General features: G+C 38.7%; 1 protein-coding gene across 1 annotated transcript; it reads left to right on the forward strand.

Annotated features, from left to right (window-relative positions):
- The first annotated feature begins 1,604 nt into the window (after positions 1 to 1,604).
- On the forward strand, positions 1,605 to 15,881 carry LOC114248223 (uncharacterized). Its single transcript, XM_028181397.2, has 15 exons — positions 1,605 to 1,761; positions 4,093 to 4,253; positions 4,323 to 4,705; positions 5,024 to 5,247; positions 6,670 to 6,772; positions 6,874 to 6,998; positions 7,625 to 7,918; positions 8,147 to 8,437; positions 8,925 to 9,412; positions 10,281 to 10,464; positions 11,514 to 11,709; positions 12,101 to 12,864; positions 13,404 to 13,596; positions 14,437 to 14,550; positions 15,169 to 15,881. The coding sequence occupies exons 1-15, from the start codon at positions 1,675 to 1,677 to the stop codon at positions 15,237 to 15,239; spliced, it is 3,678 nt and encodes a 1,225-aa protein (XP_028037198.2). The 5' UTR covers positions 1,605 to 1,674; the 3' UTR covers positions 15,240 to 15,881.
- The last annotated feature ends 1,233 nt before the right edge of the window (positions 15,882 to 17,114 follow it).

Raw genomic sequence — 17,114 nt, forward strand, 5'->3', positions numbered from 1 at the left:
CTTGCGATATAGAACGTATAGGATTTTTATACCACTCACTCTTTTTTCAAGTGCCACTCCATTCATGAATGTTGAGGACAATCTTCTTAAGGCCTAAGCCTTGATATCTTTCTGGGATATTTAGTATCGTTCCACCTTGCATCTTGACCATTGCATCCTACCTACTTCTGGTATAATCATGTACTTTGAAAAATAATGTTTACATAGAATATTCGCACACGTATCTATCGCGTGCGTAATGCTGAAACATGATTTAAACGGTTTAATTAGGCTTATCTTTACGAAATCACTTTGTACAGGCTGATACACAGTTGCTCGCTGCTTGTAAAGCAACTGCATCGTGAAACTCCTAAAATATGGATCGAATTACATTTAGCGTTAACGGACTCAAATGTTCTGGTAAGAGATAAGTGTTCAGATATTTTAGTGACGGGTTGAGTTGCACAAAGATTATCTTGAATTTTGGATAGTTTTGATTCTTTAATAGATTATCATAAACAGCCCCTTCTTCGGCTTAACTAAAAGCGTTTTAATAATCTGAAATTTTATTAAACATTTCTAATTGCTCAATATCCACTTGGTTATATGGGGATTATTTTTAATTTTGGATAGTTTTAATTATTTAATAGATTATCATAAACAACCCCTTTTTCGGCTTAACTCAAAGCGCTTTAATAATCTGAAATTTTATTAAACATTTCTGATTGCTCAATGTCCACTTGGTGATATGGGGTCGCTCGATTGGATGTGTATGGAAAATTATTCCCTTGTCTACGTGATTTGACTGTATTCAATTAAAATTTATATAAAATTAAAATACTTTTTACGGTTTAATCTCGCTTTCTTTATTGTAAGTACGTTATTTCCGATGTTTAAAATACTTTACAGTTTTCGTGGTCACGGATGACAAAAGGTGTAATTCGTCGAAATTTGGATGCTGACTGTCCTACTGTTTATTTTTCTATAAAATTACTTCTACGTTTCATTTCACACAGAACTAACTAACAGTATCTTAAGGTCTGGTAGTTTGTCTGACTTGGGTTTTCATCTTAAGAATGATAAGCGCCTACAATTTTCTTTCTAAATTTTATTTTAATGGCCTTGCCCACCATATTCGTTGGTTATATGGGTCACGAAGTATATATGTACGTACCAGTTTGAAGGATGGGGTAGCCGGTGTACACGTTGAGTGGGGGTATTTATGTTACAACATACCGGTGAAAACCGTGAGGTTCTTCACTCACATATTCATTGATTTAAAAAGGTTCTATCATTCTGCTTATACTGCAGCTATACGCTTGCCTTAAGACCTGTACTTTGATACTGCTTGAAATAATACTCTCAATTCGAGGACGCTTCTAGAAATAATTATTCAGAGATTCGAAAATAATTCTAGATAAAAAAAAATATTTTTATTTTTTTATTGCTTAGTTAGGTGGACGAGCTCACAGCCCACCTGGTGTTAAGTGGTTGCTGGAGCCCATAGACATCTACAACGTAAAAGCGCCACCCACCTTAAGATATAATTTCTGAGGTCTCAGTATGGTTACAACGGTTACATTGGCTGCCGGTTGCGATGACTACTTTTGTTTCTCAGTTGGACCAGAAATAGAGGCCGACACATCCTTGAACGATTACATCAGGAACCACCTCGATTTGCGGGGAACGAAGTACATGTGCAAAGAGGGAGGCTGCGGATCTTGTGTTGTGGCGGTCACCGCAGACCGAAACGGCAAAAAAATGAAATTCTCCGTTAACTCGGTAATTTATTCTTGATCTCGGTACTAGCACTATAAGTATTTTACTCTAAGGAGACCATTAGAAGATGATCAGGTAAAATCTATATATTAATACGTGAAGCAAAAACTTTGTACCTCTTTCTACGAAAATTGCGCGGACGGAAAAGTATGAAATTTCCTACACTTATAGAGAATATAGAAAAGAAGTGCAGAGTGTTAATATTTATTTATTTTATCTATATTTTTTTATTTATGCATAAAAATACATTAAAATCAATAAAAAAACATTACACACACTACCATGTATTTGATACACGCATGCATACTATTTGTTTATTGTCAAACTAATCTTATTGCTTAAAGTCTGTGGTCAAATTGAGAGTAGATTAATCATTGTTTGCCTTTATTAATATTTGTCTAAAGTGTCGTCTTGGCGAATCTGTGATTATAGAAGTTTAAGAGTTTTTGATAATAGAATCATAATAGAGCACAAACTTATAGTTTCAATTAATTATAGTCGGATTTCGACTACTGAGGGGCCATTAGCAGGTCTTAATAAGCAAAATTACCTTTTTAACGCGAAGCGTCTCATTTTGCCCCTAATGCACCACTCTGCCGCCATCACAAGGCGAGTTCTTCAGTTCCTTCCGCAGCAGTTCATTCCCAATTGATGCCATAACTCGAAGGTGCAGCAGATGGTGATATATCTGCAGCTACTACTCCGGTAACCGCTTTTGGAAACCGGGATGTCTAACCATTTGTATCAATAAGTAGTCTGTTAATCATACAACAGTAATTTAACAAAAAAAAAATTACCACCACATCGTGTGATTAAAATAATTATCAAATCAACAGTCACTGATTATTGTATAGCGAAGTGAAAACGTTTTAAAGCAATTGTTACGAAATTCTGTGTTAGCGTGGCCCAATAAGTACAATAACGTTAATGTAATAACGTTCCTTAAATTAATAACGACTGTTGAGCCTAGCGACAGCAGCATGGACGTTCTAAAGCACTTGAATGTGAAAGAGGCTATGCGAGAAATGGTGGGTGGGTGAAAAAAGGCACATGCTTCCAAGACAACGGGATGAGGGCATGAAAAAGAAGAAGAAACTAGCAACAATAGTCGTGTATAATTCAACCTCTAACGACCCACACTGATTACTGGACACGTTTGATATAGAAAAATGCCGTCATCCATTTTGAAACATGAATTCGATATCTCCTCATTCGCATCGTATATCACGCTCACGTCATGCTCTACAATAGGCATAGGCATAATATAATTCGCGGCAAAATAAACATGAGTGTAGTATGTGTGGCGCGAGTTCACGATACCCCCGCTACAAAGTTATTTGCCGTTTGGTTTATGTTAACAATAATAATAATTGATAATTAACTGACAACTTAATTAGAATTTAACATGCAATAAAGAAACATAATTTGAACATACATTGATTGGTTAAAAATTGGTTTCTTATATTAGTTTATTATTGATTATTATTTATTTCTGTACACCCTTCCGGTAAAAGCCTCCTCTAAGATGCACCACTTCTTTCTATCTTTGATGGTGTTCAGTCACACGTCATTCCGGATCCTCCCGATCCACTAACGGTGCTTTTAGGTACCTCAAGCACCGGTCATCGTTCTCGTCGAACCCGTCGCTTGCGACGAAGAGCTCGACGAGTAAATTAACCCACGGATACAGCCCACTGAATTTCTCGGCGGATCTTCTTAGTGGGTCGCGTTTCCGATTCCGTGGTAGATTCTGCGAAGCACGGCCCTTCTTAGGGTTCATGTTAGCAACGCCGTCAGGTTTGAGCCCCGTGAGCTCACTTACTTGTTAAGGTTAGGCTGAAAAAAAAAGGTGTTCAGCCAATCTTTACCAACCACTGTTACAATTTCGTCTACCCACCTGACTTACGGACGACCTCTCGCTCTCTTTCCTCGTGGACCTGTCCATACGACCGATCTTTTTGTCCATCTATTGTATCTAGCCAGATGGTCTGCCCATTTCCATTTCCTGTGTAGCGAGAATGTTAAAGCATATGCTATTTTCGTTTTCTGGCGGATATCCGTACATTTCACCTTGTTTTAAGCCCATGATTCTTCTTTCCATTCTTCCCCGTGTGGTTTGGATTTTATATTTCGTTTTGACATCAAATTTGACTTTAAAATATTGAGGCACGGACGCTTGTCCTATTTTAATATTAAATTGTGTTGGCGAATACCGTCACAATTATTCATAATTTTTTCACAAACATATTTTCTTTGCAATACTTAATAGGTTCCTCTCTCCATTATTATCGGTAGTTTCGAAAACATTGAATACTTAAGAAGTATTTGTTTCAGTGCTTAGTACTGGTTAGGTCATGTCAAGACTGGGAGGTGACGACAATCGAAGGCATAGGAAGCAGGGGGAAGGGGTACCACCCCGTCCAGAGAACCCTGGCTGAGTATAACGGGACTCAGTGCGGATATTGCAGTCCTGGATTCGTGATGAGCATGTACAGGTTAGGGAAACTGGAATATCATTGATCAAATCTTAAAGATACGCAACTAAAATGGCCTTTAAATTTCAGTTTGTTGGAATCAAATCATTATGATCTTACTCAATACGAGATAGAAAATTCATTTGGAAGTAACACTTGTAGATGCACAGGCTCGCGACCGATCTTGGACGCCTTTAAAAGCTTCGCCAAAGATGCCCCGAAACCACATCCATTACTAGATATAGAAGATGTATCTTTATGCAAAAAGAATTGTAAAGAAAACTGTAAAGGCAAGTGTGATGTGATTGATGGAAGCTGGTGCGTTATAGATAAAAATGATGATCAAATGAAGAAAATACATACCAAAGATGGCCATACGTGGTACAGAGTTAATGAAATTAGTGAAATATTTCAAGTTTTGGATGAAGAAGGCTACGAGTCTTATATGCTAGTAAATGGCAATACTGGTAGAGGTAAGAATGTCTTTTTGTTTTTAAGCGATGTCCTAAAGTTTAGTTAACAATTATACAATTTAGTAGATGTTATATCGGAAAATTTTTAAAGAACAAGAAACAGAATTAGTAAAAAAATGTTTTTTGTTTGTCTGAAAGCACATTATTATGTACCGAAGGTTCCTGTGTGGTTCCCATGGGATGATTCAGTTTGAGGCAGTGCGTATCTAATAATGCCTGGGCGCTATTATACGACGTGACTGTCCGAAATATTTCGGTCTTTCTCTAACGCGAGCATTAGAAGCATTAATTCGTTTGTCTTCTCCGTGTTGATTTTAGGAGCAGCACCAATCCTGGTTTACCCGCGTGTGCTAATAGACATAAGTCCTATAAAAGCACTAAGGGAATATTACACGGATCAGAATTTAGTGGTCGGAGCCGGCATGACACTGACCGACCTAATGGAGTTGTTCAAGAACATTTCACGCGAAAACGAAGAGTTCTCATATCTGATCAAGCTTTATGAGCATCTGGATCTTGTTGCACATATTCCAGTTAGAAATGTAAGGTTCAATTTAATTAAGTTTCATAATGAACATATTATTTTATGAGTATTCTAGCTAGAAGGCAGCAATCAGGACGATTCAAGGTTGTACTTTACTGGTGGTAGGACCTCTAATGAGTCCGCACGGGTAGGTACCACCACCCCGCCTATTTCTGCCGTGAATCAGTAACGCGTTTCGGTTTGAAGGGTGGGGCAGCCGTTGTAATTAAACTGAGTCCTTACAACTCATATCTCAAGGTGGGTGGCGCATTTACGTTGTAGATGTCTATGGGTTCCAGTAACCACATAACACCAGGTGGGCTGTGAGCTCGTCCACAGATCCAGGCAATAAAAAAAATAAAAAAAAAACTTCTCGATTAGCCCTCTAGACTAGTGGAGCACCTCGTGGATGAAGGTAGGACTTATCAGGTGGACTTCGGGTAGACCGACTGTTTGTGTTACGACGATCGGTGCTGTCCGCCTGGTGAAACAATATGTTTATCGCTCATGAAACCTTGAATTGTAAAAGATGATTCCTATTTAGCCTATCTTTGCCGTGAAGTAATGCGTTTCGGGTTGAAGGGTGGGTGGGGCAGCCGTTGTAACTATACTGAGACCATAGAACTTATATCTCAAGATGTGTGGCGCATTTACGTTGTAGATATCTATGGGCTCCAGCAACCACTTAACATCAGGCTGTGAGCTCGTCCACCCATCTAAGCAATAAAAAAAAAGCGGTGAACCAATTTTAAATAAGAAAAAAGAACTTGAAGTATGAAAAGATATGTAAGATAAGTATGAAAAGTATGTGTGTGCGTATGTTCACCTAAAATTTACGTACTTAGCTTTCTCGATCGTCTTAAGTCTGTTATGTTTTAATATAAAATTGTATTTTGTTACGGGCGAAGCCGCGGGCGCACCTAGTTGAATATTAAATGAAAAATAACTAGTCTGAACGCGCATAAACTAAATCCTATAGATGCAATGTTTTTGAGTGCCATATCCCGTTTTATCGATAAGATACCAAAGAAGTTTTCACTTCTTAACAACAACAAACAAACTCTCTATATCCAAGGCCAAAAAGGACGATTACAAGCACCTTCCCATTCCCAAATGTTTACGGCCAAGCCGCTGCCTACAGCTTAATACTCTCCACAAGCCTCGTTTGAAGAACACGTTAATACCACCACAATTTCTTTTATTGGTGATAGTGCGTCTTGTGAGCCCGCACGGGTAGGTACCACCACCCTGCCTATTTCTGTCGTGAAGCGTTTCAGTTTGAAGGATGGAGTAGCCGTTATACCTACTTACCAGCAGATGGTCCGTGAACTCGACCAGCCATCGAAGCAAAAAAATAATTATTGGAAAACGAAAACCGACCAATGCGGCAATAGACATCTACGTGCACAAGACCATTATTAATAAATTATTGTCTTTACAGGTTGGAACTATCGCTGGGAATTTAATGGTGAAACACAGGCAGCTAACGTTTTCTTCAGATATATTCTTGTTGCTTGAAACCATCGGAGCCACCATGGTGATAGGTTTGTTTTCGATTCATTAACGAATGGCGTCTCTTCATAGGGCCGATGCATCCGGGTGATCGTTTTTAACTGATTAACTGAATTATATTATGTTATTTCAGTTCACAAAACGGAATCCACTGAAGTGACTCCAGACGATTTCTTGTCAATGGACATGACCGGTAGAGTTATTTATCAAATTAGAATTCCGCCGTTTTCGCATCGATACAAGTTTGTTTCGTTCAAGGTATAATTTACTGTCTTTATATGAATGGAAAAGCGCACGAGATGGTAGAGATTATTTTCCTTTATTATCGATGGTAGGCAGATAAGCACGCGACCGGCCTGAGGCTAACTGTTACCGGGTTACTGTCCATTTATGTCATTTGCCACCCACTTGAATGCTGCAGTCTTAAGAGAGTTTGGATAGTATTGAAACAACAGTTTCCATTCTCTTCAAGCCGGAACGTATTGTGGCGGTTGCTTCGCAGTAAAAACACGTACCATCATGATTTTACCAAGTTTGGTACTTTTAGCATTAATTAGGGGGAGAGTTTAAAATTGCATCAGACAAAATATCTAAAGGTCGAAGATTCGGACTATTTCTCTAGTCCTTAAAACCAAAGTAAAAGAGAGAATTAAGCATGAGAAATGATCAGCATAAATATTACTACGAACAGAGCGTTGGTCTATCTTTAATCGTACCTCTAAATGACCGGGGTTGCCCATCTGTATGATCTAATTAGTAGCCTGATATGTAAATTATCATAGTAAACTATTAGATTAAGATATTATTCAATGTTTAATTAAGCTCTGAAGTGCATCGGCAGGACTAAACAGTACAAATTCTAAATGACATGTTACCTTTCTCAGATTATGCCAAGAGCCCAGAATGCTCATGCGCAAGTGAACACCGGTTTTCTTTATGAATTTAATGCAAAAAATAAAGGTGTAATCGATTCGGCTCGAATAGTGATTGGCGGTTTGTCAGCACATTTCGTTCACGCTAAGCAAACTGAGAAGTACCTTAGAGGGAAAGACGTGTTTACCAATGAAGTTCTGCAGCACGCTCTGATGGTATTGAAAGGGGAATTAATTGTGGATGAAATTCCGGGAGAAATGAGTCCCGAATTTAGAAAGAAGCTGGCCCTGGGTTTGTTTTACAAAGTGAGTTGCAATAAGACAAAATTTTATTTCTTAAACGGTTGTTATAGCTAGTATTATTGTTAGTGATGATGAGGATGAGAGTAAAAGATTGAGCAGTTGAAATTCGGCTCGAAGGTTCATAATTACAGTCATATACGATAAGGATTCAGTAGGCAAATGCAATGTAAAAAAAATTAACGCTCTTACTAAATACACTTTTTTTTACTGTTGCTTTGTTTCTGTGTATAGGGACTGTTAAATCTTATTCCGAAGAAAAAGATAAACCCTCGTTACCGCTCAGGAGCCAGAGATTTTCGGAAAACTCGTCCACTATCGAAAGGCTCAGAAGTTTACGATACGAATCCCATAATCTGGCCACTGACTGAACCAATGCCGAAGGTCGATGCTCTCGTGCAATGTGCGGGAGAAGCTCAATACGTGAATGACTTACCGAAGCAGACGGCTGAAGTATACTGTGCGTTTGTGACGTCTGATGTCGGAACCGGGGAGATAGTAGAAATCGATCCCACACCAGCTCTTGTAAGTTTTTCTGATCTGAAACATTCAAAATCTGAAACATTTTTGCATTGCAATTCCATACCCGGAAAATCTGTTTTAATGGAAATATAAGAGATTTTTGACTAATTGAATCCACCTTACTTATTATGTATTCTTTTTTCAAATTTGATTTTTTTTATTGCCCTTCTGGGCAGACGATCATGCGACCCACCTGTTGGTGAGTTGTTAAGGTTGGCCATAGACTTTAGTAATACCAGGGACAGAGCCAAGCCACTGCCTATCGTAGCCAAGCCTCAGCCAAGCCGCAGCCTACCGTGATTTCTTAATACAACGTCAAGTCACAACGAGTCCTACGCGATAAGTTGTGAATATGTCGATTAAACATAAGCCTATCTTGGGGGTTTTCGTTTTGTTTGTACTTAGATATTTTGGCACGAATTCTTCCACCAACATTTTGAAAATTAGGGGAGTAATACAGTGTTTGAAAAAAAAACCATCTTTTTTTCAGAAAATTCCAGGCGTGCTAGCATTCTTTTCAGCGAAAGACATACCGGGCAAGAATAATTTCTTATCCCAACGAGTACCGACTCAACTGTTCCCCGAAGAGATATTCGCAGAAAAAACGATAAAATATTACGATCAAGCCATAGGTCTGATCGTGGCTGAAACTGAACAGCTGGCAAACAGAGCAGCCCTACTCGTACATGTCAAATACAAAGTGGACAGAAAGCCCATACTAACTATTCACGATGCTAGAGCAAAAGACCCAAGTCGAGTCAAACTTTTCATAATAATCCCTCCTAGAGACAGGGGAACGAATGTGCAGAGGGTCCTCAAAGGCTCAGACACTATTTTAGGCCAATACCACTTTCACATGGAGAACCTATCGTGCGTTACGAGACCAAGCGAAGACGGATTGGATGTATTTGTGGCAACGCAATGGACAGATTCAGTTCACATCGGTATTTCGGAGAGCTTAAACATAGAGCAAAACAGGTAGAGTTGAATATTGGGTACAAGGGAACTATCTATAGGGAACTATAATTTGAGATGATCCCAACACAAACCTTGTTACCAACAAAGCGGAGAAAAAATTTGAGCCATGTTAAGTAAGGATGCCTGATGTTTTGAAAACCATTAATTGTTTACATGGTGATGAATCGAAACCCATAAAAACGATTCGCGATTGAAATCGATTTCGCATGAATCGATCTTACAAGCGATCTAATTTTTCTTGAAGGGATAATTTTGACAGCTGTTGAGGGTCCAATCGGTAATAGAACATAATAAGAAATCGTAATAAAGAAAAAAGTCTGCGACTTCCATTAACTATTTAGAGTAGTTAAATGTTGAGATTTTATTTCAACTCACAAAATATGTTATTATAGTTTAAATCTATGATTAGCAAAATAAGAACACAAAAATAACGATAGTTTTGTTAGTTAGCATTTTCGTTTCTTATACTAGTCATTCAATCTTTTGTCCGATCAAAGTTGAGATCGATTTTTCTGAAAGATCGACTAATCGAAATTCAGATTAATGTTCAGTCTGGATCTTTCCAGAGATGTGGCCTTATTACCTGCCTATTTCGTAAATTATTCGCTACATTCATTCACAATAATTCTGCCGTGAAGCAGTAACGCGTTTCGATTTGAAGATTGCGGTAGCCGTTGTAACTATACTGAGACCTTAGAACTTATTTCTCAAGTTCGGTGGCGACATTTACGTTGTAGATGTCTATGGGCTCCAGTAACCACTTAGCACCAGGTGGGCTGTGAGCTCGTGCGCCCATCTAAGCAATAAAAAATAATAATATTATAATTTTTTTTTTGTGATATTTAGTTTAGTTTCAAAATAATTTCAGGATTAATCTGACAGTACCTAGATGTGGAGGCGGGTACGGGGCTAAGATATCGCGCGCGTCTCACGTGGCCTGCGCATGCGCCTTGGTCACTCACCTCATGGATAGGCCGTGTCGCTTCGTGATGAGCATTCAAGCTAACCTCAGAGTGATCGGGAAACGACTGCCCAGTCAGAGAGATTTTGAGGTTTGTTTTTTTATGGAACACACACCTACAATATTTGGAGTGCCTGAATTAATAACAATTTGATTAGAGCCCCCTAAAATTATAATACTAGTTACTAGTACTAGTACTAATACTAGTAGCCAGTACTGCTAGTAGTAGTAGTAGTAGTAGTAGTAGTAGTAGTACTACTACTACTACTAATACTATTAGTAGAACTATTAGTATTACTAGTATTTATATCGGGACCGCGCAGGATTTATCTTGTAGCTTGCACGATAGAGAGGTTCTATCTAATACTTTAGATTCTGGAGATGGCGCGAAGACAAGAAATTGTAATGTGTTTTATTTTTATTTTATTGCGTAGATGTGTGGACGAGCTCACAGCCTACCTGGCGCTTAGTGGTTACCGGAGCCCATAGACATCTATAACGTAAACGCCGCCACCCATCTTGAGATATGAGTTCTAAGGTCTCAGTATAGCTACAGCGGCTGCCCCACCCTTCAAACCGAAACGCATTACTGTTTCACGGCAGAAATAGGCAGGGTGGTGGTAGCTACCCGTGCGGACTCACAAGACGTCTTACCACCAGTAAATTAGTGCTCATTATTAATAGGAATGGTTGATTTTGAAATATACTTAAGTGTGGTTTACGGTGTTCACGTCTATGGACTCCGGTAAGTTGGATCAAGAGTTCGTGTAGACGTCTAACCAATAAAAATAAAAGGTATCTTAACTAATCTAAAGTTTTCAACACACTCCTTACGATTTGTCGTCGCATTACGATCGTAACGATATTTCGTAATTATAGAGTGTGGCATCAGTTAATCCCTTCAGTTGACAGTTCTAAGTCTATTGTTTGAGAGGTTGTGCAGATATGTCTCTAATTTGACCCTTGAAGATTTTTCTAACATAAAAGCCTCATCATCATCAGCCTACAGTCGTCTACTGTTGGACAAATACCTCTCCCAATCCACACCACTAAGCCCGATCTTCGGTTCTTCTCCTTGTTCGCCACCCTTCGAAGGTCATTATTGCCAAAAAATCCTCATTATAAAAGCTCCCATTACAGGTTGGACTCAGTGATTCCGGTGAAATCCAGTATATGGAGTACCAGATATACGAAGATAACGGCTACACCGTGTCGGACGCCGTTATGCCTTTCCTTATCGGGGGGGTCAAGAACTGCTACGATAACAGAAGATGGCAGTCCAAGTTGTTCAATGTCGTTACTGATACCGCGTCGAATATTTATGCGAGAGCACCAGGTATTTCATCTTTTTTTTCATCATAAATTTCAAATAAAAAGGGTCTCAATTCTAGGCAATGTCACTATCTGGTTCAACTGGTTTGATGACCCTGCCACGTCATTTCTGCTGCGAAGCAGTCCCGCGTGAAAGGCGAGATAGTCCTTATAAAAGGTGGGTGGCGGCATTCATGTTGTGATGTCCATGGACTTCGGTACTTCCACTTATTTCAATGCTAATCAGCATTTGCGTTGGAATGGTAGTGGGCAAATTCGGCAAACCATTTATCCGATAAAAACATTGTCAAGGTTATAGGGTGCCTTTAAGAACTGGTCACAAATGACACACGTTTCACCAATCTAATTATAAATTAGAACGAGTCGAAAAGAATTTAAGCTGTTTGTATATTCAGGTTCCCTGGAAGCCATATCCATGGCTGAATATTTAATGGAACGGATATCGTACGAACTGGAACGTGATCCGATCGAAGTTCGTCTCAATAATCTTGATCCTCAGTATACAGAAGTAGCTGAAGTCGTTCAAACACTCCTGCGAGATAGCGAATACTACAAACGCAAAGAAGAAGTCGAGAAATTTAACAAGGAGAATAGATGGAAGAAACGAGGTCTGAGATTAGCTATGATGAACTGGCCGGCTTCTTCGGTCGTAGACTATCACGTTTTGTTGTCTGTGTACCACGGAGACGGCACGGTCGTGGTCACACATGGCGGTATTGAAATAGGACAAGGGATCAATACAAAAGTCATCCAGGCAGTCGCTTACACGCTGAAAATATCCACTGATAAGGTAATATGTAAACCTCCGACTGTCGCTACGAACCCTAACAACTTCACGACTGGAGGCAGCAGAACCACGCAATCCGTCTGCTTCGGTGCTATTAAATGCTGCCAAATTCTTCTCGACCGCTTGTCAGTTGTTCGGGAGGCCCTAAATGACCCGACCTGGGAAATACTTATCGAAGCCGCGTTCAATAGAGGCATCAATCTGCAAACCAGTTACCGCGTGACGCCAAACGATCAAGATCCGTACAGATGCGCTGGAGCAGCCGTCGCTGAGGTAGAGCTGGACGTCATAACGGGAGAACATGAGATACTGAGAGTTGATATCATTGAAGATGTAGGGACCAGTATCAATCCGGAATTAGATGTTGGACAGGTAAGTAATTTTATTTAACCATGGATAAATATAGTTCATCACAGCTTTTTATTAGACAATTTAGACAGTGGTAATAATGATGAAACAGCTTTAAAGAGTTTTTTTTATTGCCTATGTAGGCAGAAGATTATACGGCCCACCTTATGGTGAGTGGTTACCATCGCCCGTGGACATCAGCAATGCCAGAGGCAGAGCTAAGACGCTGCCTACCGTTAAGTACTCTCCACAAGCCTCGGTTGAAGAATTACATGTCATAGCGCTCGGGAAATACCGTGGAGGGGAGTTCATTCCAAAGCCGGATGGTACGTAGCAAAAAAGGCATTCCAGGTATTATGGATGAACTCTACTCCGCTGGCGGAAGGTGTGATAGTAAGCTGACTTGCAGATTGACGTTCATAAACAGACTAATTCTACTCAGCTGGAAAATATATCCCTCTTTAATTCAGGTGATTTTACTAAAATCAATATAATATTTGTTATCAGATAGCTACAACCTTTAAGTGTACGTAACGTGAATTCAAACGTAAAGTCTTGTGCAGGTGGAAGGAGCATTCATGATGGGCGTCGGTTATTGGACTCACGAAGAGTTGATATATGATCAGAAAACTGGAGAGCTGCTCACCGACCGAACTTGGTACTATAAGGTGCCTCTGACTAAGGATATCCCGATAGACTTTAGAATTCAATTCAGGAGGAACTCTTACAACCCAATCGGCACCCTTGGAGCAAGAGGTGCGTTTCCAATTCTTTATCGTTACTACCCAAGAGCACGTCACAAAACAAAATTGAAAGAATTGGATCGTGAATTTGGATAATGTCTTTCAGTTTGCATATAAATAGATGGTCTTTTTAAATATGAATTTAGTTCTTCGATATATTTATATAAATATATTGCTTAGTGAGCCAGCTCAAGGCACATCGTAAATATGGCCACCTCTGAGACATGAGGTCGACGTTTCAAGATTGTCCCAATCTTCAACTTTGCAACAGAAGTAGGTAGGATATTAGTATCCACCAGTGCGTGTTTATAATACGCACTACCACTAATAAATGCCAGTTGGCGATCGTAAAACGCTGCTCCCTATTCTTCGATGATTCATTAAGTCGACTTAAAACATCCACGACCGAATCTAGAGTAGCTTTTACTCTAGATTCGGCAAACCTCACTATTACTTAATGCAAATAGCCACGCCTTCATAACTTAACGTTTTTGTTCAATAGCCTTTGACTCAGCCGGTCGGTTAACATCGTTTTAAATTGTTAAAAATATGATACTGTTTTGGCCAATTACTTGGTAGCTCTAGAGGGGGAAGAGGTTGACCGACGAAGACATGGATGGAGTGTGTGAATGACGATATGAGAGAGAGAGAGAGAGAGGAGTGAGTGTTGAGATGAAGGCTAATAGAAGAGAATGGAATCGATAAATTCGCTGTGCCGACCCCACCTATAATAGTGGGATAAGGTGGAGAAAAATAAGACTTGGTAGCTCTACAGGTGTTAAAAACTTGGAAGCCATAACAATATACAAATCTATCTCATTTATTTCTGCACATTGTTCTTCTATGATGACAGCTGTTGCTGAGCCTCCGACGTGCTTGTCCATTTGCGTCGCACTAGCCCTGCGGGAAGCTATAGTGTCTTCAAGAGAAGAGACTGGATACCCAAGAAACAAATGGTTCAATGTTGGTAGGTGACTTCTTGTATTCTTATAGTAGCATCCTTATTTTGGTACTTGTTTGGTACTTGCTTGGTTTTTGTTTAGACCACATCAATTTTTTTGGGAGCAATGTGGTGAAAAGGGGAATCTTTAAAAATTAACTATTTCCAACACAAGTTAAGTCTTCGACCTCATGTTTTGGTGTGGAAGCTAGTCCCAGCGACCTTTTGTATTTAGAGCAGTGTGCCTTCCCACTGCCACTTTAACCTCGCAATCCTTCGAGCTATATGAGGCTGTCAGCGCAAAAGTGGCCTAAGCTTATCATAGTTATTATGGAGCAATGAAGTTTAAGTTTTCATGAATTTGAATTTGAGTATGCAAAAAAACAATACGTGCAAAAATAATGTTTACAAAGCCATATGTTTGTTATATATGGATGAAACGACGGATAGGCCGGTTTTACATCAAAACTTAAAATTCGCAATATACATAATTATAAGCATGATTATGAAAAATTGTGGGTTAGACCACTTTTGCGCTGACGGCCTCATATGTTTTATAACGTTTCCCCTGCAAATCGCCACATTCCTGATTCGATATACATACGTAGCTACAAATTATTTTACTAACTCTTATTCTCGTTACAGATGGTCCATACACGTTAGCAGTGAACGTTCTCAAATCTGATGTAAAACTAGAAGAGTTTTTGTTTAATTAATAATCTATTTTCTTACATGTACCAATGTACGTATTAATTAAATGTTGGCTAGGTTTATACTGCTCCTATTCAAACCAGTGTAAAGGTATGATTGTGTCTGACTCTGAGAGTTAGATGTTAAAGCGCTATGTAAAGGTGACGCTGTCAAGCCGTGTGCTTAGTGCGTGTTTTTTAACGCTCTCGATAGCGTAAAAGTTAACTGGGCGTGCATGATGATATTTCATCCCATATCATCTCATTTCATTTAATTTCATCCCAGTTGATTAATGTCTCAAATTAATCATCTTTATTTCATTTCACTTCATTTCACTCCATATTATCATTTTTCATAAAAATAAGAACATAAATTAAAATAAGACATAACTTAAAGTTCTTAGTTACCAGGTCATAAAATCCCTTTAAAAAAAAGAGATTTTGGCGGGAATGCGAGGATCGAAGTTGTGTAAAGTGTTTTGTTTTGTTAATTTACTGTTTCTTCAAACTTGTAATATTATTAAGGGCGGCTTAATGACCGTTTAGAATCTGCGAAAGTGCACTAGTGTGGGAAAATAAACCGAAGCCGCTGAACGTGGATTCTCAAGCTCCTACAACTAGTAACAGTCAATAAAAATAAAAAATACTTCAAAATACAAATAACAACACATTTCTTTCAAAAACAATGCGCTAATATAAAATTTGTTTTAATTTTTATTTGTTAATTTGTTAAAATTTTAAAGTTTTTAAAGTTTTAATTTGTTAAAATTAAAAAAAACCTTTTTTTGTATTTGTATTTTATTTGGTAAACTTGTATTAGACCTTATTTTGAAATCTATGTTCCGAAACTTTAGGGTAGGTAATGTATTTTTAGGTACGCCCCGGTAGCATCAATTATGTTTCTTGGCTCTTTATTTAATCGAAAGACCACGATCATAAGTTTAATAAAGATTATATAATAATAGTTTATAGTTTATTATGCTTTTTTTTAGTCAAGCTGATTGATTTTAAGTGTTTAAGATAAGGGGGAACCAGTACTTTTACTACCTTTACAAAAACGATTGAATGTTGTTGTCACATGTTTATATTTCGTGAACGCCTTGACCAAATTGCTCAAGACCACCGATTCTCAAACTGGGGTCCTATTTCCAAATATTGGTCGTTTCCGTACCTAGGACGGGCGTTGATGAAATACAGTACTATATGCCGCCTGTCTAAATGTGTGAATGTGAATGTCATGAGAAATTAGACGCATTTTAGTAATGGAGTCGATATGAATGGTATAGGAGTTATCAGGAGAGGGTTACTCGTAAATCAAAAGTTTTACAAAAGGGTACAAAACGAAAAAAGGTTGAGAAGCACTGCTCTAGATTACAGACATGCTCCCGGTCCATAGGGAATTTACGAAGTGAGCCACCACCTGAGACACGAATAATCAAATGAATCATTAAATTATATTTATTTTTTATTGCTTAGATGGGTGGACGAGCTCGCAGCCCACCTGGTGTTAAGTTGCTACTGGAGCCCATAGACATCCGCAACGTAAATGCACCACCGACCTTGAGATATAAGGTCTAAGGTTTCAAGTATAGTGACAAAGATAACGCCCAGTCGAAAAGTCAGCTAAATAGAAAAGGTGCATGCATTTAATTAATTTATTACCTACCTCTCCTTCCTATTCCTATATTTCCTTTCCTTAATTTATTTACCGCAATTATTTATGCTATTTCCACTTTTAATCCCAAACAATGATTGCAATGACAGACTTATAGTGTAAGCTTTTCATACAGAGTGATCGGAAACAGTCTGCGCATACGCCGTGAATATATGAAGGACCTGGCTATAATTCATTAAAATGAACAGCATAATTAGAATAACGTTTTTTCCCGCGAACAGAACTCC

This window comes from Bombyx mandarina, chromosome 18 (assembly GCF_030267445.1).
Source record: "Bombyx mandarina strain Sakado chromosome 18, ASM3026744v2".
Taxonomy (NCBI): Eukaryota; Metazoa; Arthropoda; class Insecta; order Lepidoptera; family Bombycidae; genus Bombyx; species Bombyx mandarina.

What these genes read in the sequence shown, in the direction of transcription:
- LOC114248223 (XM_028181397.2), top strand. Translation starts at nt 1,675, where the DNA reads ATGTGCAAAGAGGGAGGCTGCGGATCTTGTGTTGTGGCGGTCACCGCA. An exon ending in CACATATTCCAGTTAGAAAT is followed by an intron (nt 5,248 to 6,669) that starts GTAAGGTTCAAT and finishes TTGTCTTTACAG; the next exon opens with GTTGGAACTATCGCTGGGAA. An exon ending in AAACAAATGGTTCAATGTTG is followed by an intron (nt 14,551 to 15,168) that starts GTAGGTGACTTC and finishes TTCTCGTTACAG; the next exon opens with ATGGTCCATACACGTTAGCA.